General features: G+C 38.9%; 2 protein-coding genes across 9 annotated transcripts in view; one reads left to right on the top strand and one right to left on the bottom strand.

The window, feature by feature from the left end:
- Window positions 1-1,110, top strand: part of ZRANB3 (zinc finger RANBP2-type containing 3) — a 41,628-nt gene extending 40,518 nt beyond the window's left edge. For all 5 annotated transcript variants that reach the window (XM_083488778.1, XM_083488779.1, XM_083488775.1 and 2 more), the window contains exons 20-21: window positions 130-261; window positions 707-1,110. In XM_083488778.1, the coding sequence (XP_083344904.1) occupies window positions 130-261; window positions 707-805 (231 nt within the window). In that variant the 3' untranslated portion in view covers window positions 806-1,110. The remainder of the gene's footprint in view (window positions 1-129; window positions 262-706) is intronic.
- A 379-nt stretch (window positions 1,111-1,489) lies between these two features.
- On the bottom strand, window positions 1,490-27,015 carry RAB3GAP1 (RAB3 GTPase activating protein catalytic subunit 1). Of its 4 annotated transcripts, none has more exons than XR_014522421.1 (25): window positions 26,899-27,015; window positions 26,694-26,749; window positions 24,114-24,189; window positions 23,372-23,504; window positions 22,246-22,324; window positions 21,438-21,557; window positions 20,959-21,124; window positions 19,594-19,693; window positions 18,354-18,435; window positions 17,203-17,271; window positions 14,945-15,018; window positions 14,426-14,518; window positions 13,748-13,914; window positions 13,383-13,481; window positions 12,620-12,792; window positions 11,752-11,806; window positions 10,621-10,974; window positions 10,090-10,227; window positions 8,347-8,574; window positions 7,393-7,476; window positions 7,191-7,294; window positions 6,986-7,101; window positions 5,620-5,722; window positions 3,821-3,841; window positions 1,490-2,463 (listed from the first exon to the last, which is right to left on the bottom strand). XR_014522421.1 is itself a non-coding variant. In XM_083489046.1 (25 exons), exons 1-25 carry the CDS (start codon window positions 26,914-26,916, stop codon window positions 2,221-2,223), a joined length of 2,964 nt encoding a protein of 987 aa, XP_083345172.1. In that variant the 5' UTR covers window positions 26,917-27,015; the 3' UTR covers window positions 1,490-2,220. The 4 variants fall into 4 exon arrangements, 2 of the variants coding, with proteins under 2 accessions (XP_083345172.1, XP_083345171.1); XM_083489046.1 differs by having other exon boundaries at window positions 7,380-7,476; XR_014522422.1 differs by lacking the exon at window positions 3,821-3,841.
- Window positions 27,016-27,029: the final 14 nt, after the last annotated feature.

The following is a 27,029-nucleotide window of genomic DNA, read 5'->3' as shown; positions in this document are numbered from 1 at the left end:
CATATGACAGGCTGAGTTTGCCTATGCCTGGATTAAGCCAAATCATGAGAGGAGGTAGAAAGGTATGTACAAGCTCGTTCCTAATTGGTAAAGGCTTAGTAGCTTATCTAATGTCCTATCTAATTGCAGTTAAATGAAATTATACAGAACCCAACTGAAGGTCAGTTCTGGCAAGTGGATCATATAAAGCCAGTTTATGGTGGAGGAGGACAGTGTTCCCTGGAAAATCTTCAAACATTGTGTACGGTTTGCCACAAGGAGGTGAGTACAGAATACTCTGACACAACCCTTCAACATTATGCATGTTGTTGTTGTTTAGTCATGTCCGACTGTTCGTGACCCCATGGACCAGAGCATGCCAGGCACTTCCTGTCTTCCACTGCCTCCAGCAGTTTGGTCAAACATTATCCTTAGACCTATTTATTCTTTGCCCTGTAGTCAATTTCTCTACCAGGTATTCTTTTGCATTTCCTTAATTCTTAAAAGTTGGCAAATTCTCTCATTTGCCAAGCAGGTAACTGCGCTCTGAAGGTTATTTACTTTAGATGCAATGCAATTCTGTAATTCAGGTAGACAATATATGTTAGACCATTTTAAAAGTTACCACTTTTGCAGTCTAATCAAGATGCTGTAATCAGTACCAGTTTCTCTGTACAGTATATGTTGATATGAAATGCATTTTATCTAACTATTCTCTTCTTTTCAGAGAACAGCAAAGCAAGCCAAGGAAAGAAGTCAAATAAAAAGAAAATCTGTAGCTTTAAAGTATGGATCTGATATTACCAATTTTTTTGTGAAATTATGAAGCTCAAATAATTCAGATGTGTAGTTAATTGTAGTTCATCAAACTGATTAATCATGCATCTTAATAAACTAATAGGTTGACTTTTAGTGGGATTGTCCTAAACCAATCACCTAGCTTTTTCTAAGGCTAGATACTGGAGTTATCATGGCAGATAAATGTTGAGAAAGGCAACATTATACATGCAGACACATCTCTACCTACATCTTTGGCATTTTAAAGTTTTGTACTTTCTTAGTTCAAGGTTTGGAACGTAAAATTGCATTTGACAGTGTTTGACCAATAAAAATTAATGATTGTTCCCCAAACTGTATTAGTGGTTAATACAGAGAGAAATGCACCAATTTAGCCCTTAACCATCTTCTCATATATGACAAGTGCAGTGGTGGAATAGCAGAATATGCTTTTTAAAATATCAGTACTGCTGTAACCTCTAGCTTCCTAATTGCACCATGAGGTTTGTCCTTGTAATCTGCTGCTTTGCTCAGCTGCTTATCTTGACAGCACAATCCTAACTGTGTCTATTCAGAATTAAGTCCTATTGAATTAAATGAGATTTCTGCCAGGTAAGTGAGGCTAGGATTGTAGTCTTATATAAAAAAATGAATTAACGGTCGTAAAACAGTGGAATGGCCTCAAACCTTAACATTTAGCATTCCTTTACAAGAACAGAACACATAGATCCAATGCATTAAAATAACCCTTTACTTTTTCTAACAGTATATAAACAAACAGCATGATTCTAAGAGTTGAAAGCCAGTGGTACAGAGGGTTTGAGTACAATTCATCCTGTGGCAAAAATGCTGCTGGTATATTCACTATAGTAAATTACCACTTTTTAATCACACTTTTGATGGATGGTAGTTTAAATTTTTGGTCCATCTGTTCTTTAGTAATATATACACAGCAATTTAGACCCACAAGTGAGTTGCATTTTATTATGTGTAGACTACATACAGCTTTAAACAAAGTTTATAACCCATTGATGGTGGCATTACACATTTGATGGTCAGGTTGGTCTAGATGAGCAAAGTAAACTTTCACACGAGGCTGTAGAATTCTACAAGTATCACCATATTTGCTTTTATGCTTAATGCAGAGTTCTGATATTTTCATTATCACTGTAAACAGGAATGTATTGCTCCCCAACAATCCCATTCCCAGCATCCCTCCGAAGCCCTTTAACACATATATGCAGATGGAGTTTTCCCCAATAAAAGTTTACTCTAAAGTTCTACCTACATCTTATGAGACAGTTGTTTGGCATTGAGCATTGCTCCTCAGTGACTAGTCTGTGAGTATTTTATTACTGATTACTAAATTTATGAAAGGATTATCCTCAGCTCTAGAGTACTGGACATGGAATGACCATTTGAACCACCGGCAGAGATGCATTGTCGGCAGGCTACACAGTGACATCAGAAGAATGTTGTATCAGATGAAAAGGCACCAGCTAGTCGGAAGTCCTCTTTTGTGAGAACACTATACATGCGCTGAGGCAGAGGTTTGGAGTAAGGGGCAGGCCGTGGGACAGTTGTGCGCAAAATAACCTCACGCCCTGCGGGCAGGGGGAAGTCTCCAGCTATTCCGGAACTGAAACGTTTCTCATCCAAAGACCCAGACCTCTTAAGTTCTTCGTCAAGGGGCATCATTGTGGCAACCTAAAAAAAATACAGAAGCCTCACTATTGATGTTTTCTGTTAGCTCCATAATCATTTTTAAAACCAAGGAACGGCAGGATAATTCAAAAATAAGGGCTACATAAACAGATAGTGAGTCTTGGCTTTGAAGAAGTTGCAATATGCAGGCACAGACGGATATGTAAGAGAAGAATGAATGAGTGTGACAATGAAAGCACCATTTGCAGTGGATTTCTAAAGTGAAGAAATGTAGGTTTTTAAGTTTGTGCTTCTACAACACAACTGATGCCGGTAAAGAAGTATTAAACACACAGCCTGGGGGGCCACACAATTGACAACACCACAGACCACTCTCAGTCAGGTTCATGAAGTGGACCTTGAACTGCTTCAGACTGGTCTCCAAAACAGAAAACATGACATTTGTTAGTTAAAAGTCAAAACAATGTAATGTTGAGGTTCCAGCAAATTATGATTAAAATTAGACTACAGGAGCTTTGCTATGAATTCTACAGTGTTTGGGTCTGTATCTAAGGAAAGCAGTGTTGATCAGGGCTTGATGTATTTTCACATGACATGACCACCTAATGAGTCGGACCATTCGCCCATCTTGCAGTGATCCTTTTTAGCCCTGCTACCTTACTTTGATAAAGGACATAACTGTGCCTGGGACCTTATACTAGCACAGCACTGCGCTATGACAACTCCCTGTTTCAGGGAGTCCTGCCACCTAAACAGGATGAGAACTATTGTAGGTCACAAATGGCCTGTCTTTCTTAGGACCAAGGAAGTAACTGGTTACTAAATGAGTTACATTTCTTTCATAAAGCATCTCTAAGGTAAAAAATAAGACTATCCTAAGTGGGTAGAGTTAGTTTACAGCTGCTTCATAACAGAAGCATAAATCTGTTCATGCGAGCATTTTATGAGGAAGTATTAATAAAGCAAGAGAAAGTATTAAAGCAGCAAAAACTAAACTGCTTTCTGCAATAAAAGTGGACAAATGTTCCTGCAACAGTTTATGATGCTTAGTCCTTGCCAGCCAAAACACATGCACATCTGAAGAAGCCATAGGCAACAACTAGATTACCAAACAAGGCATGGCTCTGAGGCCTTTAGACTTCAAATACCTTCCAGTTAGACATCCACTTAAAACTCCAGTTTTTCAATCACAAGTTACTTCACAACCTGGTTTCAAAACTTCTGGCTTCAGAAAATCTTGTTTGAAGTTGGTAAGATGAAGTTATTTTAATGGTTTGACTATGCAAGTGATCAGTAGGAGGCAAATCAAGCAACTGCACTATGCTGCTAGAGCATTCGTTTCTATGCACCTACATGAGGTTAGGCAGATGACTAGAAAATTAGGGAAAGATCTAGTTACCTCCTCAGAAGATTCAGTCAGCTGGATAAGGAAGAGAACCAGTGATAAAAGATAAAGAAAGGCAAGTCAGAGATGACTCACATGGGGTCAAGAGAGGTTTCAGAATTGTCTGCTTTAAAAGGCAGAGTGCCCTCCAGCTATAAGTTGTAGTCAAAGAGAGCTACTGTGATAAACACTCAGAACATGAAACAAACATAGAACACACTGATGCAGAACTGGTACAGATAACATGGTAAATTTAAACAATATTCCAGTCTAATCAATCTCATTTTTACCCATTCAGCAGATGCAATTTTCCATACATGTCCTAATCTAGCAACTGATAGACAAAAGGAGTTCATTCATTTCAACAGAGGCAGTCACTACCCACTTATATTCATCTGAAATGGATGTTTAATGCTGCCATTACAATGAACAGGGCAGCCTACAGCTGCAGGAGCTTTTGTGCATCAGAATACATGCAGGGATGTGAATCACTAAACTTGCCTTATTTTTATCATGCATTTTAAAGCTAAGGAGGGGAAAATCAGTCCATCCATGGGTTAAAATGAAATACTACTGGGATTAAGTTTTACCAGTTAATGACCTTGCAGAAATGAATTATTAGCAAGCATTATTTTTACTGATATTCGTGTTCAAAAAGAACAAGCAGAAGATCATTTCAGCAAGGGGCTTTCCCAATCCTACCCACGGCAGCCCCTACACTAAACAGCATGGGACGCAACCTTGTGTAATTAAGTGAAAACTTCATCATGTTTTCATTATGAATGCAGAGTTGCATGGGTTTTTTTCACCAACACAGAAAGTCTGCATGCTTCCTACTCCAATCATATTCTTCCTTAAGTTCTTATCTTCTCACTTGCTATATTTCATCTACTGTGAGCAATTTCCCATGTGCAAGTGCTTCCTCATATTTCTCCTGTCACAGGAAATACAGAGGTTTATACATGCAATAGACCCTTCTCGCTACAGACTTCTGTGTTCCTACAAAGCCATTCCCTTGAAGGTGGAGGAACTCTCCAAAACAGCATGCAGGGCTGGAGGTAAGCTAGCGGAATGAGCAAGTGCACCCCAATGGAGTTGCAGGTGTGCTGTCTGCCCAAGCAAGGGCTTCTTTGGGTTCAGAGTAGAGAGTACAAGTTCCTTAAATACGCCAACTAGTTCTCTGCGGCCACAAATTATTTGGTTGTTTCAAAACATTCTGGAAACTTCAACTTCTCTCACATTTGCAGCTCATGACCATGTGCAACCAACCCCTCTCCTTTCAGGCCTTCCCTTGCTCCTATTCCACTTCCAATCTTCTCCTAGGCCCTTCAGTAACTCCCTAAAGTCTTCTGCCTACCCAAGTCCTCCCTGAGACCACACCAGTAATCAATAGCAAAGGACTGAAATATAAACATACATGACAGCATTCCAGAAGCTGCTATTATATCACACAATGAAAAATTAGACCTGGAAAACACTTACTGGTAGCTGTTATGAAATGAAAAGTTCATTTTGTTCTGGCAACCTAAAAACTACTACTTCATTCAATCAATCAATGTGCATTAGTACAAACAGAACTTACATACATTAATGAACAACAAAACGCCCACAATTGTTTCACAGAACTACCACCCTGGAAGGAACACACTGATCTATAATCTGTGCTTTGTTAAGTATTGCCCATTTTACATTTAGCTGAATATTTAATATAGCCATAGTATTCTTATACACGGAGGCACTTTCAAAGCCTGGCATTTTGAACTGAGAGTAATCTTACATGGCCTACGTTAGAGATGTTAAAAAGTCCATCTTACCCGCTGTGAATTTGCAAAAAGCTTGTGAATTATAGTACCAGCATGTCCTCTTCCAGCACCAATGACTGAGACTTCTGGCTGTTCCAGAAAAGAATTCACAAATCTGGTAGCGAAAGAGAAAGGAAAGGAAAAAGTCAGCAAAATAAAATAGTTTTTCTGTTTTGAAAGAAACAACCATATTTTAAAAATATTTTCAATATTGGTACCACAGCTGAGTGGTAGAAAGGAACTGAGCTCACATATAAAATTCCATGTATTTAGCTTAAGGCCAGTTTATGCATGGATGTACATGCATAAATTAATTTTCCTGCTCTGGATGACTGGCAATAGAATTAGTTATTCAAATCAAATACACTCTGTGTTGAGATTTCTGCCATAGTTCTGGAAGTCATCCCGATGGACCAAGGTTTTGATCTTTTATCTATTTTCCATTACCATGCATAATGTTATTCATAAATACTTAATATTTTTCTTACTGGGAGCAGCCTGTTTCAAGATTGCCCATACTGCAGATATTTTACAGAACTTTTGTTTCAAGGAGTGAGGACCAAGGCAGTGGCAGAGAAATTAACAGTGCATAATAGACTATTAAGAGGAGTAAAATTAAAATGTAGCTTTGATAATACATGGTACCATCTAACCAGCTCATGTGTTGCAGCAAAGTGGTTGAATTCTGCCACCCAAATCACAACAGACAGTTTGGATACTATACCACAACACGACTGGTCTCCAGCTTAACCCTTCCCCATTTTTTATTATTTGTATGTAAATGCTTTCTAGACTAACTTTCCCCTGAATAGTGGGATAGAGAACGTAGACATAGCTTTTGTTTTGCCTTTATTTTAGTAAAGTTGTTACTCTTGTTTCTCTTGTATGGTTTGTCTAACATGTAACATTAAACTTGATAAAAAATATTACAAGGAAATAAAATACGGTGTTTGAGGGGATATGAACACACTTGACACTGCAGCCCCAGGACCAAGCACTTCCTGCGAAGTCCCTGCTCTCTCACCCACACATTCTTGCTGCCATCCTTCCCCATGATTAATAGTTACGTCAGCAAAACATTAGCCATGGTTTCTGCTCTTCAGAGAACACTCTTAACTTGACACCAGATTGACCTTATAAGAATAACCATTTATGTTGGCGGCTGCTCTGGGTGGCATGTTTCCTTCTTCCAAAATACACACAGGTGTAAATAAACCTGCCATGCTTATACTATCCAAACACCAGAATGCATGAAAAATGCAGCAGATAAGCCTGGAATGGCCTTGCGCTTTGAGGTAACAAACAAAGCAAGAAGAGGGAGCTACTATGAAACATGACTTGCACATGCCTATGAAACAAGGAATTCAAGATTACTCACTTTTCTAGATCTTTGCGTTCATCTTCCTGTTCACATTTCTCTACCCCAAATTTGGCTTTCAGTGACCTTGCCCGAGCAATAGTGGCTTCCACATTCAAAATCTGACTAATAATTTCCTGCGTAAGAGAGAAAGCATTTTCCATTTTGTTATATGCCTTACTTTTAAAGACGTTCCTTCTCAAACTTAGTTAAGTAAACCCCTTACTTCTAATTTTTTGTCTTCTGGGTTTGGAAACCGGAGGACTTTACTGGAGTGGGTGATTATCTGCTTAATTATCTTCTTTACTGAAGAAATATCTTCCACCGATTCTGTTGTTAAAACATGAAGTATATTGTAATAATAGTTCCACCTTCACACAAAGTATACTGCATTTTTTTAACAAGTGTTATTTACCTTCTTCCTTTACCTTGAGTACAGCTGCATGGATGACACAAGGCAGAAGATGCCTTGCAAGATCTGCTGGTTTCTGACCTGCTAAATAGTGCAGCACCTGAAGGTATGGTAAAAGGATTACATCATGCCAATAATGTTCTCATTCATATCTGATCATCTTGATTCTGCACAATGAATCTCACCATCTCTCCAGTATTTTAAAGTACACATATTATGGCAACTAGGGTACTAAAATAAATCTTCTACCTTAATACTTCATGGCCTTCATAAAAATGCCCATAAATTCTGGGGAAACATTTCCGAAGACTTTCCTCTGGTACTTTAGACTAGAGAAACATTTGTTCTTTGGGGAACTACAAGTTCTGTGTCTATCATAGGAGAATTCAGATGATCTGAACATGACTGAACTCAACAAAAGCAATGACTGTTTAAAGCACAAGAGCAGAAACAAAACTCCACAGCTATGTATTTAATGCATTAACAAACAGCTTTTGGAAGCTACTAAGAGAACATCCCAATAAGTGAGGCTATGGAGAGGTGCTTTCCGCTGGTCAGGTGCAATTTTTGGATGAGACAGGTGTTGGGGAACAAAGTGGCAAATGCTGGAAGGAAAAAGGGAAAGTGTTTGGAACTGATAAAGGGCAGCATGCAGACAGCTGAAAGGGAGCTCTAGCACAATTACTGCTAAGTAAAAACTATGAGAGGCTTCATTCCCAAAGCACTTACAATACCTAAGTGCTACTGATCTCCAAAGTTACTTCAAGTGCCTTTGCTGATTTTGTCTACATGTTTCCACAAACAAAATAACCGTCATTCCAGGGAATTATAATTCCAGAAGGAAACTGCATTATTCAGTCCAACCTTAAATGTGACCTGCATAGTCAGTTGGAGAGATTCAGGACAGCCAAGACACAAAGTTCCCATGGAAATGGGCAGTGTCTGTGCAGCCTGTCGCAAGTCCTCTTACCTTCTCTGCCTCACGAGTGTCATCAAAAAGCCGTCTCTGCCTTCTTGCCGGAATTGGCTTTGCCGTCTCCCACGCTTCAACCCACATATTACTTGGAATCTTCATTCGAGCACTCAGTTCACCCCTGATGACTACATCCCCCTTTTCATCCACAATTTCCTCTTCAACGTAATCCCGAGGTGAATACCATCTCACAAAATCCTCCAGACAACAACCAGGGTTGGCAGCCTAGGATGCAGTGTGGGTGGAGAAAGCAAAACCAGAACATTTTATTTTTTCCCACATACTTTCCAAGCTGTATATCAGGTGAGAGAAGCACAAGTGACTTAGGGGCACCTACACTACTACATTTCAATACTTGCATTTTTTAAAAGATACATATACACATCCTAAAATTAAAGTTGCCAACTTGTCATAAAAGTCAGGCGTGAATTTTTATTATTCAGAATTCCCAGAGCAGCTTCACAAGATCCACTTCTGTTTGACTTTTGCAATGAGAGGGGAAATGTTATCTCTGGTGGCTTAGTAGCTAATCCCACTCTAATTTTTACACTGTGAATACAGAATATTGTAATACCTTAAGTGGCCCTACAAACTAAAACTCAGGTAAAAATACCCAAGAACAAAATGCATTATCACCACTTTCTTCTTTAAAATAGACAGAAAAGAGATAGGAAGGAACCCGCCCCTACCTCTGAAAAGTCTGGAAGAAAAAGGAATAATTTGCATTAGTGAACAAACATTTATTTACAACACTTTTATACCAACCGTCATTCTATTTAGAATTCCACCTACCATGATACCTTTTTTGCAACCTGATTTCTCTAGCCTATTTTAAATTGTTGTGCCACATCTAGGAAATTGGAGTGCTTTAATATACAAGATAGATGAGAAGCTGCCCAAGATGTAATGCCCTGGTCATATATGAGGAAGTTGGAAGCTTCTAATATTAAGATATGTTTCACACCTTTTCCTCCCTCATTAATTCAGTAGCTCACAAAGATATTATAAAGCAATCCATACAAATAATTTGGAGGGGGGGGCAACTTGGACAGAGTTTATAATGGGTAACCTCTTATAGCACAGATCTGTATGCTTATGTTTGAAAAGCAAGCCTAGGCAGAATACTTATGTTGTTATACACCTAGCTCTTAAAGCTGCAGAATACAATTTCAGAGAGATCACAAAAAGAAAACAAAAACAATGAAAGCACACATTCAAATACCTCAGAAAGCCCAATGTAGTAGTCTTATTCGCCATGACATGTACTAAAATTCCAAAGCTGTGAGCTTCAAAGCCAGTTAATATGTACACTGGATTGACTTCAATAAGACTAAGCTGTCCTCAGCTTGAGTAAATAGGCTTTTGTGATTTAGGGGGAAATCACAATTCCTGCTTTGAAAAGAGTAATTCCAGAAGGTATAAAATATCTGACCAACTACTTCTATTTCAAAACAAAAACATCAGCTGATTTCCCCTCAAATGACTGACACTGAGTCAAAATGAGTGCATTATCAGAGACAAACACCAGGCAAATTAGAGCAATATAGAAATGAACATTTTAAACTACAGTGAAGGTGATAGTTATACAAAGAACAACCAAGTAAAATGGAAGGAAAGCAATTGTGAAAGAGGTTACTGGGGGGAAATCCTGTAATTGTGCCCTTTCCGACTGACTGGAGTGTTTACACTAGTATATTCATCACTAAGACGGTCCCATGGAATACAGAATCATGCATCCACCTTGAAAGATTCCATATCAGAAAGCAAACAGGCGCTCTGCATGCGTGCACGAAGATGAGCCCCTTCTGCTGATGTTCCCAGTTTAGCCAATACTTCAGACTGTTCTTCCAGAAGATCCTCAGTCATAGGAGCTGGTTCCTGAAAAGTACAAAGAACAGGCATTTCTTACACGGGGAATTCCATTCAGGCTTGGTATCAACAGAACAACAATCCTTGTGGCTTTATCTATTCAAGGAGGTCTTTTTCACAGTCCAATTTAGGAAACGCTTTAATATGACCACAAACCAAGATCAAACCAGGGTTTGAAGGAGAAAAAGGATGGAGGCAGGACTACTCCAACCTAGATGTGCCAATGGTCTGGCTTTAAAAGTCACCTTACTTTTGCAAGTGAAACTTGTCACCACTATGCAGGAGAAACAAAATCAACGTAGTGGTGCCAGATTTCTTCCTATGTGTAGCTACCTCTAACAGGTATGACAAGTGAAACAAGTTAACAGAAATCAGAAAACCAGAAATAATTCCAGGTCTAACCTGTGTTACTGGAACATAGAGGGGGTCTCCAGGATGAAGCAAAGTCAAGTTGCCATGCTGATGTAAACGACCTTCTGGCTTTAATGCTTCTTTTGAAGCCCCTTTCTTCCCACCTTCTTGTCCATTTCCTTTAAGTTCCTCTGTGTCACTTAGGCATTCAAAAAATTCTTCTTCACTGTCACTCCAGGAGTCCCAAGACTTTCCTACTTCTCCTTTTTCCTTATCACCCTCTTTTAAATAGTCTTTACCCACCAAGTCACTTGATTTTCCAATGTCTCCAGAAGAGCGATCAGAATTATTTCCTTTTTTCCCCTCATCCCTTGCTTTCTTTCTTTCAATACAACAATTTAACATCTGGAAATGAAAGCAAATTGAAAACTTATTATGACAGATATGCACACTCTTCCACAGTGGCAATATTTCCATTAAGCTGTGTAACGCAACTTATGTAAGAACAGCCAAGATTGACACCTGCGCTTGCACAGCACGAAGACACTTCTGTTCACATGTCATCACCCACATACTCAGAGCAGACCCACTGAAATTCATTAACCCATGTTAGTATTGTCCATTATTAAGTGGTCCTACTCTTGAGCATGGGACGCAGGTGGCACTGTGGTCTAAACCATAGAGCCTAGGGCTTGCCGATCAGAAGGTCGGCAGTTCGAATCCCTGCGACGGGGTGAGTTCCCGTTGCTCGATCCCTGCTCCTGCCAACCTAGCAGTTTGAAAGCACGTCAAAGTGCAAGTAGATAAATAGGTACCACTCTGGCGGGAAGGTAAATGGCGTTTCTGTGCGCTGCTCTGGTTCGCCAAAAGCAGTCATGCTGGCCAATAAAGCGAGATGAGCGCCGCAACCCCAGAGTCGTCCACGACTGGACCTAGCAGTCAGGGATCCCTTTACTTACTCTTGAGCATGACTAACAATGAATAAAACTCAACTCGCTGATTATTTCTGAAACAATCTGATATGCTACCCAACTAATATGGTAATGGCAGGATACATTTTACAATTCTTAACAATTTCTGCAACAATAAAAAAGTACCAGATCCTATTTTATATTTTGTAAAGCATTAAAGATCATTATCTTGTATCCTAGACTGATAGATAACTTATTTTGCAATAATTACCTGGAGTTTCTGGTGCAGTAAACAACATCTCAGATCTGGAGCACCACTCGTTAACCTAATATGAAGTTACATCTGTATTATTATTACATAAAAACCATGTTGTAAACTAGTACTTGCAGCAAGATGTACAGTAAAAAATGTAGTTTTCAGAAGGAGCAGCACCAAGGTATAGCAGATTTTAATGAGGGCCTTGGGCCACAATCAAGCATATCTGCTTTAAGACCTGCTTGCAAATACACACAAGAATTCAGGGAAACAAACAACTACTGTATTTGACTTTTAAAAGACATCTGAAGGCTGTAAAGGGAAGTTTTTAATGTGTGGTGTTTTACTGTAATTTTATAATTTGCTGGAAGCAGCCCAGAGTGGCTGGGGCAACCCAGTCAGATGGGTAGCACTGGCATATATATATAATTATTATTATTACACCTTTATCAAGCACCTGCCCCTTATGATGAATTGCAACCTAGATGCACTTGGATCCATCAGTTATTTTTTTAAAAAATAAACTTTTAAATCTCAAAAGCTATAATACAAATAAAGACCAAAAATAAGTAATTACAAAATATTCAACTTTTTAAAAATTAAGTAAATGAAATGAGAAGGATCCATCACAATTAATCAGACTGACCTCCCTGATAGGGTTAATCTAGAATTTAATTCTGAGCTACATGGAAGAAGAATCAACAAAAAAGTAAATAGTTCCCCACTATATTTTACACAATCAAGTTAACTGGCTGTAAACAAGAATGCCTCTGAGATGCCAGGAAAATCTGGCTCTCTCATCCTGACAGTGGAGGTTCTAAATTACAGCCTGTATTAATTAAACTGCAACTAAATGATGCTAATAAATACGAATATAATTCACCCTGGGATAAAGAAGTTGTTCTCCCATCTGTAGCGCATTTCCAAGACAAACTCCTGCCAGAGATGTGCAACTCCTTTGACACCACCATGGTAGAAGTTGATCATACAAAGACAAAGGGCCAGTTTGTAAGTTAAGCTGTCTGAAGGAGCAGATTTGAATTGGATGTAGATGTTCTATACACAGGAAGAAGCAGGGCAAACAAAGACAAAAAAGCATGAAAAAATATTTCATGTTATTTAAAAAATAAGCAAATTATGTAAGTTTCCTTAATTTATAATACCTGCAGAATTCATCTTACTTATTTGATAACTGTGTTGCCCTTCAGAAAATGTTAATAATGTCTATAAAAACAGGATATACACAACTCCAGTCTCTAAAATATAGTTAGAAACAAAGCTATTAAAAACAAAGGTTTGTATATGAAAACTCATCCTTTTATAACTAAAATGGACAGATAACAAAAGCCCCCAAGCAGACCTTCAGGTTGTGTTTTCCTTTTATTAAAAGCCATTCAGAATTGGTAGATAGATTTAGGTAGGTAGCCATGCTGGTCTGACGCAGTCGAAATATATAAAAAAATTGTCCAGTAGCACCTTAGAGACCAACTAAGTTGGTTCTGGGTATAAGCTTTCATGTGCATGCACACGAAAGCTTATACCAAGAACAAACTTAGTTGGTCTCTAAGGTGCTACTGGACAATTTTTTATTTTTTTTATATATTTAGATTTGGTAAATATTAGTCATGTAAGCAATTTGAACTTACATAGTCTTCATTGTCTGTGGGTAGGAGGCATCCTGCTGAAGGACTAGTTCTGGCTTCAGATCCATCTGCTGATTTGTCAGCAGCATCAGGGAATAAGTACTTGAGGGGGAAAGTACATACTGTCAGTTTTCAAATATGTTGTCTTTGCCATTTCCCACAGCTATTAAGTTCTGCAATAACTCTTTATCATATATCCTAGATACCATTTACTCCTCTACAGAGGGAAGCAAGAACTTTATAAAATTATTTGTACCCCTGCAGTGTGCACTGACACTGGGCAAAGACACTCTTGGCCGCAGGAGAATGTGAATTTAAATATTATAAAGCATCGTCATTAAATGCAACAGCACAGCTAGTTTACTTACCAAAAGAATAGTATTGAGGACGTCATTATTTAATGGTGATTCATCTACACCTCTGTGTTTGCGAATCTTTTTCTTTGCCGTGTGAACCATATTTGTCACAGACAGTTTATGGATTGGGACAGGTGCTGGTTCTGTGAGCTTTGACAATGCATGGCTTATGTCAGCATCTACAAAATATCAAGGCCACAGTTACAATTATCAATTTATTTGTCTTTATTTGCATTTACATCATCATCAGTATCCTTCTCTTTCAGTATGAAACAGCAAAACTACTTTGCTAAATACGAGTGTGCCACCTGCTGCCGAATCCAGAACTAGGCCATGCTGGATTTTTTATGTAACCAAGGCTATGTATCCTCAAACATGCTGCTGCAAAGAAACTGAGCATGCTGCAGAGGGAAGGGGGAGAGAAGATGAGGGCTTAAACCTTATAAACCATTTATGCTGGTACCTTTGACACAGAGGCTTAAAATAGACAATGATGGAGGAGGAAGAGGAGGCTTATAAATAAAGAGCTCTGAGGAAAGGGTTTTGTGTTTTTTTTAACACCGACGTATTTTCAACCCAGCCCCTCACATGAGATGCTACCATTAGTTCTATCAAGACCCTCCTGTTTCAGATAAAATTACAGCTGCTTTCATAGGCACAAAGGCAAAGAAAATTAACTTGACTTTTTACCTTTTCCCTCCTCTTCAAATGCTGATCTTCCAAGAATCTCATCGGTCGATTCTTTCCGACGACACAGTTTGAAAAATTCAGTGACAAAATCACCTACAAAAGGAAATTTTAAAAATTATTTATGCAGTCAGATTTCTGAATATTAGGGTTTTCCCCAAATCACATACCTAAAGCAGAGTCTAATACAGTCTAAATATATGTAATTTTAGCAAGGAAGGAATGAGAAAAATCTTTTATTTTTTACATAACATTGTCACTGCATATAAGCACTGATCTCCCAAGCAAGCCTGAAGGCACATAATGCAGCAACCTTGCCTGAACTTACTAGTGTTTCGATGCCCAGAGACAATGAATTTCATGCCTAAGCAGAGCTCCCACATGCAAACTCAACACTGAAGATTTAAGTGAATTTACAATTAAGAAAAATATATTTCTACAAGAACTTAGTCAAAACCAATTCATATCTTCCTGAAGTAATTTTAAAGAATAATAGAAAAAGATAAGCTCTGGATTGCTTACTTAACAAACACTGTGGGTTATCAGCTTTTCTGACCCTTACAGACCACTGAGGGGCTTGAACAGGATCCAAGTCTCTTAAAAAACAAAACAGAATAGGTATGTTTTTATTTCTTCACTCATCAAATCATAAATACCATTGAAGACAGCAACCTCAGAATTTGCATGTCAATCCTCACCATATTATTACAGAATATCTTTAACACACTTGTCAGTCACTTACTTTGCCTAATTTTGTTATTTTCATCATCTATGATTACAAATGGATTTTTCTGTAAATCTCAATTTTGAATTTTTCCATACAGATTTTTTTCTAATTCCCATCTCACTAAAAACACTGACAATTCTCACATATTATGCACTATTCTTGCAGACTATTACACACAGCATATTGCCCCAAAGTAAACAATGCATACAGCAATTCATATAATGGTATGAAATCATGTATTAATACTTTAAAAATCATGCTGCAGATGGTGCTTGAATCTTTTTAAAGTATTATACACATAACATGTATGCATTGTGTATGTAATATGTGCTTTTTGCATATAATTAGTCACGCTTTAAGAAACAAACAAACCTGACAATGCATGAATGGCTTGCACCAAAGCAGGTGCCCAAAAGCACAGGTGGTCTAATGCAGGCAAGGCTCGATTGGGCTGGAGCTGCCATATTCAATGTATACATCCATTTAAAACTGACGGCTTCTCCATCTCCATCTATGACTGATTTTTCCAAGGCCATGTCAGGGAAGAGTTAGAAGTTTTCAGTTTATCAGAGGGAGAAAGCATTCCCCAAGGGGGGAAGGAGAGCAGTGAATCTAATAGAAGGGAGCAAGAGGAACAACAGGGAGGGACCGGCTGTTCCCAGGAAAGGCAAGGGTTACGTTCTAGCTCAGATTCGGAGGAGGGGAGATACAGGCCAGCTCTAGCCAGGAGGTTAGAAAAAAGAGCGGGAAAGCGAAGGGAAAGGCGCCTTCGCCATTTTGAGGGTGGCTGGTCACGGGGAGGCAGAGCTCAGAAGGTATCTGAAAGAAGTGACTCTGAGGAATAATAGTTAAGAACTATTTATAAGACTATTTTGTTAATACACAATAAAAAGTTATAAAAGAACAAGAAGCGTTTGTGTGGTGATCTGAAGAGGACAACAACCAGGCCATTCTGTGCCTTTTTACATAAAGCCTTTTTACATAAGGCTGCCAGCATGACTCAATAGTTCCTACCTGACATTCAGAAGACATCTTAAGGCAGCCCTGTTCAGGGAAGTTTTTAATGTATGACATTTTAGTGTATTTTTGGTCTTTGTGGAAGCCGCCCAGAGTGGCTGGGGAAACCCAGCCAGATGGGCGGGGTACAAATAATAAATTATTATTATTATTATTATTATTATTATTATTATTATTATTATTCCTCATATCTAACTTTATTGTGTAGCGGCCTTCTTATACATCTGGGCTTTCAATGGGTTTTATTACTGTCTTCCTGATGGCTCTCTCACCATACAGCAATCATTTAAGTAAATCATACTGTAGATCCAAGTTCCTCTCTAACATGAAACTGACACAACTGTCCTTGAGTGCTCCAATCATTAGAATAGCAAAAATAACCACAAATGCAGGAGGAAGAAAATACATCACAGATAAATAGAAATAACACGAATTTTAAAAATCACAGGCGTCCAATTAAAATAGTTTGACTCAACCATTCTAACAGCAAGACACTATGAAAAGTGTTGGAATTAAAATAAAAATGTTAGAACTTTGTTGCATAGACAGTGCAGTGTCATGGTTAGAGTGTCGGACTAGGTCCTGAGAGAGCAAGATTCAAATCTCCACTCAGTCATGGAGCTCACTGGGTGACCTTGGGCCAGTCACCACCTCTCAGCCAAGCCTACCTCACAGGATCTTTGTGAGAATAAAACATGATAGGAGGTGTGTACACCAATCTTGAGCTCTTGGGAGTAAAGGTGGGATGTAAATGTAATAAAAAGAATAATGGTCACAACAGCAGCTTCTTTCTTTCTTAAATTGCCTCTTAAGTAGTAGCTGTATCAAGCTTATGAGAAAATTAGAAAATAATAGTAGTAATAATAATAACATGAGCAAAATTGACTTTCATACTACTACAATAGCTACCATGTTTGCTAAACCGATATTTAAGTATTTCTCAACTAGACCAGAATTCTAGATTATGTAGTGTTCTGAAAAATGAAGCTCAGATGTTTTGATTACAAAAAGAAAATGAAGTCAAAAATATACTTACGAATAAACATCATTGTCCACAATTATACCCTCTGTTAGATGAGGCCATGTAGTTGCTAAATGAAGTTCACTGAAAGTAAAAGTGGCACACTTGGAGACAGAATTTGGAAACCACCACACAACCATTGACTACAGTCACTACTTACAACGCATTGGCTTGGGTTGAACCTAACTCTAAACCGTGGTTTATTGAAGTATGGCTTAGAGTTGTACAAATCCAGTCCAGCGGCTTAACTATGGTTTAAAAATGGTTAAAAATCACTCTTTAACTAGAGGCTTGTAACTGACAACTCTCAGTTAACGTTAGCCATAGCTTAGCATTCTGTATGAACTGGAGCATCCCCCTTAGTTACAGTTAAGAAGCTATCAGTGCCCAGAAGTTACAGAGCTGAAAGAGCAGTTCTTCCTGGCTTGTGTTTCTTATAATGTGGAAGTACACATAATAAACCAAGATGTACGCAATAATCCATCAGATGCCACAAGTTTAACTACGATTAACATTAACCACAGCTTAATGTTATATGTGCATCTGGCCATTTTGCACACAAGTTTTAGTTTAATACAATTATGTCCATTATGAATAGCACATATGTCTTTTTCATCTTATTTTTTAAATATACAGCCGAGATCCCATATTTTCCTGGTCATTGCTGCATAACTTCACACCTGTCCACAACATATACTGTATCTGTGTGCTTTCTCACTGTCTATTTGCATGCAAACAGAATGTTTATTCGAAGAAATAGCCTTGAAAATTAGGACAGTCCACAAAGCAAATACTTTAGCTCATGGATAGCAATTACATTTGAAGAGCTTTGGTCAATAGCATTACGCTACCGCTCCAGGGGGAAGGTAAACAGCGTTTCCGTGCGCTGCTCTGGTTCTCCAGAAGCGGCTTATTCATGCTGGCCACATGACCCGGAAGCTGTACGCCGGCTCCCTCAGCCAATAAAGCGAGATGAGTGCCGCAACCCCAGAGTCGGTCACGACTGGACCTAATGGTCAGGGGTCCCTTTACCTTTACCTGTATCATGTCAGATTACATAAGCAACATTTCTTTTGAGTAAACTGTTGAAGATTTAGCTTCCCATGACAACAAGATCAATTCCATTTTACTTTAGAAACTAAATATTTGATTATACCAGGTCTTACCTGATGGGATCCTCACAGGCACCAAATGGTAACTTTCCAAATTCGAGGCCTCCAACTTCACCTCCAACCAAAGCATCTATATCTATTGACAGAAAACATGTTTGATCGTTACATCAGAATTAAGTAACAAAATTATGCACTGGGTGACATCTAATATGTACACCCAACTTTGCCACAGATTTCCAGTGATTATCAGTTCTCTTCTCTCTTTTCCAGTCCCCATATGCATCTACAAAGTATTATCCTGAGGTTCTCTCAACAATCCAGATCAGGTTTGAGGGGCACACAATGGGACCACAGGAGGAATAGCGAGGAAGGAGAAGCCCTGTTGAACAAGTAGATGCTTGTTCATGCTTCGTTGGAGCTCACCCAAGATCCAAGTAAAATGGGTACAATTTTTTCTGCCATATACAATTTCTGCAGAAACTATTTCTTTATGTAACGGAGTTTTGTGTTTCATTTTTACACTTGGCAAAGATGTTGATAGTCGATACTGTTACAAAGTGATACAAGCTTGTGAAAGCTTAAACACTTATTTCGAACCAAGATGTCCAAGGACTGGCAAGTCATAAATTACATATTGAATGGCAAACATTTCAAGTTATTTATTCACCGTCAATGAGAGGGCTAAGCTTTACTGAAAAAAACAAAGGTGTCATACACTTTGAAGACACTCGAACTTAGAACGCAAAGGAGAAACATGCTAAGAGGAAGGCACGCTTGGCAAATCCACACCGTGATCAACTCCCGCCCGGGAACCAATGTCCCTACTGTTGAAGGACATGTGGGTCCAGAATTGGCCTCCACAGTCACTTACAGACTCATTGTTAAAACCGTGTTTATGGAAGACAATCTTACTCGGCTATGAGTGATCGCCAAAGAAGAAGATTGAAAAAACAAACAAACTTGGATTGTAAGGATAATAAAGAACGGCAACAAGTATAATACGTGTCTACACTGCCCTATAGTATATCACATACATTTCTTGGGAATAAAAAAAGACATTTGTCATGATTTGCAGAAGAATTTTATAAAACCTTTTTGTCTGTGGACAGTTGGCATGCTATATCTGAAACTATTTAAAATACTCCTCCATTTCAAAAACGCTTTGCCACATAGCAAAAGGGCAGGGAAGGAAAGGTAACACGTCTCTGCTGTCAAAGAAAAAAGTCCATAGTTCCAGGGTTCTGTAGATCTCAGCCACTTTCCGTAATAAATTCTACACAAGGAAGCATCATACCTGGTGGTTGTTGAGGCCAGAAATATTGCTGCCAGTCCTGAAGTACGTACGTAAGTCTAATACTTATATTGATTGGAGGTAATGGGGTTAAAGGGCAGCCCTAGGAGACATATGTAAAGAAATACAAAAAGTTAGGACCAAAGCAGATATATCTAGACATCTGCTTTAATCTAAGCAATGTGTCAGAAAGTTTCTATGAGAGATAGATTTTCAATGTTATTAGGAATTTACATCCCACCATTTTATCTGGTGGGAAGATCATTCATCACTATCCTTCCAAAATACCCCCAAGCTCAAAATAAATGGTTTACTATTAAAATGGGTCAGATATAATAAATGTACATGACTGCTGATCTGCTGAATGTATTCGGAAACTCAACAAGTTTTGGCTTCCGAAATATTGCTAGCAGTAGTAATATGGACACACAAATATTATAGTCACTTCTCTGTGCTTCATAGCAACCTACTTCTGAAGTTCACCTGAGTTCCAGATGTAGCTTGCAATTATGAAGAGGGTTGACTGCTGTTCAGAAAAGGAAAGATGCACTGCTCATGCAAATATCCCTCTGTGCTCCCTAGGAGCATGAGCTAAAGTGTCTGAAAATCAAAAGTAACAGCTGATAAAGACTGGTTCACCCATGTACTTATGTCCACTTGAGGACAGGTTACTGAGTATGTGAACTGACTTCGTTGAACAGTGTCCTATGATATGACATCAAATGATACCTGGTGATGTGAAAGTCCTCTCTTTGGTGTTAAATATGCAATGGCCCATTCACACATGCAAGTCAACATACCATGTGGCAATTATTGCATGGATGACAATGCAAATCTGAATCCCATATTAATTGTTTTACACATTTGTCATATCGAAAGAGCATAACTTTAAGTACACTACAAAATAAGCACTGAAATATTTCATATTTCACAGGCATAATGAGACAGAATAAAAACTGATTAAGATAAGTACCAATAGCATTTAGTAATGGAGATGACTCCATTAGTTGTCAATGGCACTGTTACTCATTGAAGGAGAAGGAAGAGTCTAATATCAAAATAAGAACAGAGTCCAAGTCTTCCTGATTAAAATGGATTGATTGGCAGACATTTCCCATGAAGTCTTATCCACAGTAATTCTTTTCAAAAACCTAAAGGCTATACTGTGTTCATATGATATAATACAAACCAAAGCTTTCTGCTGTGGCTGTACCTGCCAAATATCCATTAATCTGTCATAAGAAGACGTTTTAATCTGCACAACATATAGATACAGAGGCAGGATTTTCAGAATTTGCCCACTTTTCTGAATAAAATAATTCTTGGCACGTGCAAATGCTTACATGCACCCACACAAACTATACTTACAATCTTAGATTTGAAGATATCCAATAATCCTGATAAGTGAGTATACTGATTAGGGACTTTGCGAAGATGAACCATTTCAAAATCTGTTCTAACTCCAGGACCTTGACACTCTCCGACATACATTCTTCGCCATTTGTGATGAATTTGTACAAATACTGGCACCTGGCTGCAAAATATTCAGAAGAGCTACAAAAGTGTTTTAAGTCGTCTAGAGCCTAGGAAACACAGAGCTGTTAGCCTTTACTATTCACCATGGCAAGTATCAATTCATCCTAAGCTTTTAGCAAACAGCCCAAACTGTGCTTGAGATTTATTATTTTAGAACGTATAGTCATATCAAACAACACAAAGTTTTAAACACACAAAGACTATGTAACAGTCTATTCTGTGGAATGTACACATTTGCCCAGTTCACATGCAATCCGTGGTTTCATGCTATGTGCATGAGATGAATGTGCATGATGTGGACCCTTACTTACCAGCCTGTGTTCCCCAATGCAATAGAAATTGAACTAAGAAGGAGGTTACATTTAGATTCACTAAGAACGGCATCATTATTTGCTGCTGGTGCAATGACTACAAATTCACGCAATCCATACCTAGAATAAAAACAATAATGCTTTCAGTTAATTACAGATTACAAATATTAAAGCCCATAATAAAATGCACATATATGTCTTTCAATGTTATTCAAGTGTGCAACATCTAATCTCTCTCAAACTGCTTAGTTTATATTCACTAAAAATATGGTTGAAACAAACTAATATTGAAGTTTGATGTAGTTTTGTGAATAATAAACACTGAGCATATGTCAGAAGCATCAACCTTGTTCAGACATAATACTAAGCTAAGCTTTAGCATTATGTGAATAAACTTGAATGAGCACTGCTCTCACTTGTTCCCCACACTTCTCCTCCAACACAGCTGCAAGGACTAAATTGGAATCGTTTGCTTCCAGTTTTGCAACTACAGTTATGACTGAACCCTAAACTGCGGTTAACTGAAAAGTCCAAGCTTCATAAACTATGGTTTGAAGTCAGCTTGTTTAATTAAACTACAGTTAAGACTAAGTACAATTTGATTTCAAGCGTAACACTAACCTGTATTTACTTAAAAATAAAAGTGAAAGCTTCCTTTACAAGGTCACACCACAGAGATGCAAAGAGTTTGAGGTTCACCCAGGCTTGTTCACATATCACTATTCTGTGTACTAGTCAGTACATCATGAATTTTATATGCTGTGACTATAATGTAGCTATATGTAATGTAATGCTTTAGCAGACATACCATCTCACTAGACAATGAGCTCTGGGAGGAAAATCATTGTTCATGCACAGAAGGTCTTGCATAGCAACTGGAATAATATCTGTAAAACCATTCAGAATAATGAAAGAGTTCAGTCATAATACAAACTAAACATCTACGCATCAAATATGGTAATCAATTTAATTATTTCATAAAAGATAAGATATAGCCACTCTGGATCCAAGCCACAGAAGTAAATAATAAAAACAAGAATAAAATTACCAGATACATTATTAAAGCTACCATATGAGACAAGAATATAAAAACAGAACAGTCCAATTCAATCCATATTTACTCAAAAGTGTCACTGAGACAAACTCCTATTTGTTTTTTTAAAAAAAGTGATTTCAGAAAGCTTCCTTTTTTTCTTAAAATATTCTGCTCTTTATTAGAAGCAGTATTCATAGATGGTAAAATCTTTTAATCTCTCTCAACCAACTGGAAAGGAGGATTATATGCCCAAATTCAAATTGCATTATCCTATTATATCAACTTTTAAAAATAGTGAAAATTAGACCACTGATATTCTACATGTTCTAACGAAAAAGTGACCAATTCAATAACACATTATTCATCACAATATTTATAGATTAGTAATAACAAGGGGCAAATGAGGCTTGTCAATCTGGGAAGGTAGCCCATCTAAGAGAAGCAAAACTCTGAACCAAAACCTCTGCTGCCTTGCAGGCTCTCTTCGGGAGAAGAAAAGGCTAAGTAAACCTTACACAAAACTAGAGAAGAGTCGCTAAGACGATTGGATGACACCTCGTACACCTCCTTCCAGCAATTCCTGCAGTGAAGAAGCCAAACATATTGCTCTGCTTTCCTTTGGACCACATCAGTGAGGCCAAGAGTAGGGTTCTGTCATCTGTGCAGCCCAGGACCTCCATACACAGTACCCAGGCTTGTGTCCTGGGGAGGTCACTTTGGTGCTGCTAACACATCAATTTGTTTTCACCCCTGGAGGTACACTCCATTATCTATCTCTCTCTCAAGAAAGAGAGATGTATGCCAACAACAACATTCAGTAACAACACAATATAATATAATGCCACAAAATAATATAGTAAAGACTCAAAAATATTTGGGTGATGGAAAACGTAACTACCTTCTACTTGTTCCTCTTTTGCATCCTTGTCACTGGAGTCTTGCACAAGATAATGATGTGTCACTGAGAATCGGAAATCAGCAAAAGCAATCTCATCGGATTTCTCCTCCCATGTTTCAGTGGTATATACACCCTGAATATCAAATAGGGCAGAAACATTAGTTATGTATGGGCAAAATTATTTGCAATATAACGTTACTACACATCTCTGAATGCAATTCCACTATTACAAATAGAAAGTGTTTTAAATAAGTTTCATATAAAGGAATTCTGCAAGGTTTTACTCATATATAAATCCCTGAATAACTTGATACCAGGATACCTAGCAGACCACCTTTTATAGGCCAAATTAACTTTTATGATAATCAAAGGAGCCTCTGCTAGAAACACTGCAACCAGCAGAAGGTCATCCAGAAACCTCTTTCAGAAACAAGCCTTTTCTGTTGTAGCACCAATCCTCTAGTCTGGATGCTTCAAATGTATCCTATAAACTGAGCTTTTTACACAGGATATTTAGGTGTTTGCAAGTATTATCCCACTTAGCTGCTGACTTGGTGGTTTAAGTAGGAGGTTTATATTTATTGTATCCTGATCTTTATTTGTACTTTATTGTATTTTGATTTTATAAGTTTGTAAACTGCTGGAGGAATTCTGCCAAAATTGTTAAGTTTCTAAATAAAGATGTCATAGAATGGGACTAATGGTTTATATTTTCACCAAACAGTTCAAAAGGCAATCTTACCTTTTCCAAAACTTTGCCTGAAGAAATGCCAATAAGTTTCCAGTCATTCAAAACTTCCTCAACTCTGGAAATAAATCTAACAAGGAAAGTTATGATATAGAACTAACATCATGCAATGCTTATATTATAACTCATAGCCATAAAAATGAATATTAAAACATAAGGGCCTTAAAACTTTTCATGGCTGATTATTAGCACAATTTAACAGCGGTAGCTTTAGGCTACAATCTTATATCTACTTACCTGCAAGTAAGTACAGTACAATGAATTTAATAGGACTTACTTCCGAGTAGACATTATAGGATTGTGCTGTAAAACAACGTATTCAGGAGAACATCTCTCTCTCTCACACACACATATATACATACAGACACAAATCAATTTTAGTAGAGCATCACCAGCACATTCACTAGCATATTTTATATCTATATATATATCTAAATATATATTATTATTATTATTATTATTTAGTATACAGCAGTTCCCAAGGTAGATCATTTTAGAGCTGGAAGAGCCTTTGGAGATATTCTAGCCCAACCCCTAACAGAATGCAGGAGCTACTCTACAATACATTGATAATGAAAATACTTTTTGAACAAATAGAGGAAGGTGCTCCCCAAGAGGCCGTTTAGGGTTTTAAAAAAGTCAAGGCCAGCATCTTGAACTGAACAAGGAAACAGACTCGCTGCCAATGAAAAAAAATCTTAAGAAATGTTTTAAGTTGATGACAGCTAAAACCCATAAGCAAATTCTAAACCAGCTGAAAGTGCTTGCAGACATTTCCTGATCAGACTGCTTGACTATCATATTGTCTGTCTGGAATAAACTTCATTCTGGAATAAAGTTTATTCACCTTTGTAAAGTCCATTACACATTCATGGCTTTTGTTAAGCGAGGTCAAAGCTCCACTTTCATCTGATGAAAAGGAGAAATGGAGCCAAGTGTCATCGGAAACATTAATGGAACCACTCTCCAAACCTCAAGGCAACTGCACCCAGCATAGAAACCAATACTGAAATCTGGAGAACCTCAGAGGATAATTCCCATGAAGAGAAACAACAGTCTCCTTACACTACCTGTCTGGAATCCTAAAGCACAAACCTCAGCTTCCAACACAGAATCTTGAAGAATATCAGGGCCAACAGTATCAAAAGCTGCTGAGAGTTCAACAATAAAAGAAGGCACTCTTACATATCTTTCCCTAATGCAGATAATAAATCAGGATGAGCATGGCTGTTCCCAAGCTAACAGAAACCTAGGTGCTTAGAATCCAAATCCACCTAGATGCTTAGAATTAATCAAGCTCCACACATCAAGGAGAAAACTCTCTCACACACAGGTAATTAAGCCGCTGGAAGATTAGTGCTATTCGATCTGCTGCATCTATTTGTGTGTTATTTTAGGGCTGTGGGCAGGATTACCTTCACCCCTAAATGCCCTGTGCGCACATTGGAGGCTGCTCCAATGATGTGCCCAGCCTCACTTCTTTTAAAGTTGGGGCCTTGGCCAGACAGTTGTCACAAGTACCCTCTTCCTTTCCTTTCTGGCCCGCATCCCCAATACATGGGTTGTCAATGCACCCTCCCCCACCTCCATCTCAGAATATTTTACTTGAAATGGAGGTAGTTTCCATTTTATTTTACTTTCTTATATAGGTTTGCCTACATCAAGACTTTTTGGTTTAATAAGTCTCTGAGCTAAGACTGCCTGGAATCTACCTGAAGCACAATCACACCCAGCACAACCCACAGCTTCCAACGCAAATGATCTTGATCAGATGGTCAGGGCCAACAGGATCAAAAGCTGCTAAGAGATCAACCACCATGCCATCAACCCCTTTATATTTTGGGTTTTTCGTGGGTGGTTTTTAAGTTACCGTATACAGTTACCCATTCACCCAGCATGAACTATTTTCTGGCGTAGCTCACTTGCCATAGAAACAAGTAGCAGACAGGAAGGCAGGTTAAAAAAATAAAACCACATTGCCAGGCAAACTTGTTTTTCAGTCCATCTGTGGAACAGATTTGACAACATTCGGGGGGGGGGGGCAGGCTGCAGAAGAGCCCTTTCTGGTAACATGGAATATTATTATGGGGGGGTAGGGGGTTACCGACCCAGCAACCACCTTTCAGGTGCATTCTCCCTCTCCCCAATTCTTAAGATGTCCCCCACCCTAAAACAAGAGGGGGGCTCCCTCCAGGTGTCGTCACTGGGAGTCTCCCCCTGCCTCTTCCTCTCCCCAAATTCGCCCAGAGCAGCTGGACCTTGCAGCCAGCTTGTCGCCAGATCATCTGAGAGCCAAGAAGCGAAGACAGACACAGACAGACAGACAGACAGACACAGACACAGACACAGACACACACACACGCACACACACACACACACACACCCTTCTCCTCTACTGTCAAACACACAACCCCAACGCAGCTCCGCAAAGGGCAAAGTAGGAAACGGGACGGGAAGAGACAACTCGAAAAAGAAGGGAGTCAGTTCATTAAAAAAAAAAGGGGGGGGGACCGGCAGCGAAGGAGGGTCCGCGAAGGAGACGGAGGCGGCCCCGCCGCGAAGAGCGATACCTACCTCTCCCACTCGGAGGCGGTGGTGAAATCGGTGATTTCGAACACTTCGGACTCCGGCTGCAGGGGGGAAAGAAGACGAGTGAGGCGCTGAAGGGCGGGTGTGGACGGAGAGGGGTGAAGAGGGGCGACCCGCGCAGCGTCACCCCACCGTCTTTGCTTAGAAGCGGCGGGAGGGGGTGGGGAGGGCGCTCCGAAGGCGGACTCACCTCACTGTCGGCCGCCATCTTGAGCCAGCCACCGGCCCGCAGGACGGCGCAGTTTCCTGAAAGGGATGACGGGAGCGAGGAAGAGGCACAATAACAACACACGCACGCGCACAGAGGGGGAGAAGGGATGA

This window comes from Podarcis liolepis, assembly GCF_965112155.1.
Source record: "Podarcis liolepis genome assembly, chromosome: 1".
Classification (NCBI taxonomy): Eukaryota; Metazoa; Chordata; class Lepidosauria; order Squamata; family Lacertidae; genus Podarcis; species Podarcis liolepis.
This window is presented reverse-complemented; position numbering and strand designations above follow the sequence as displayed.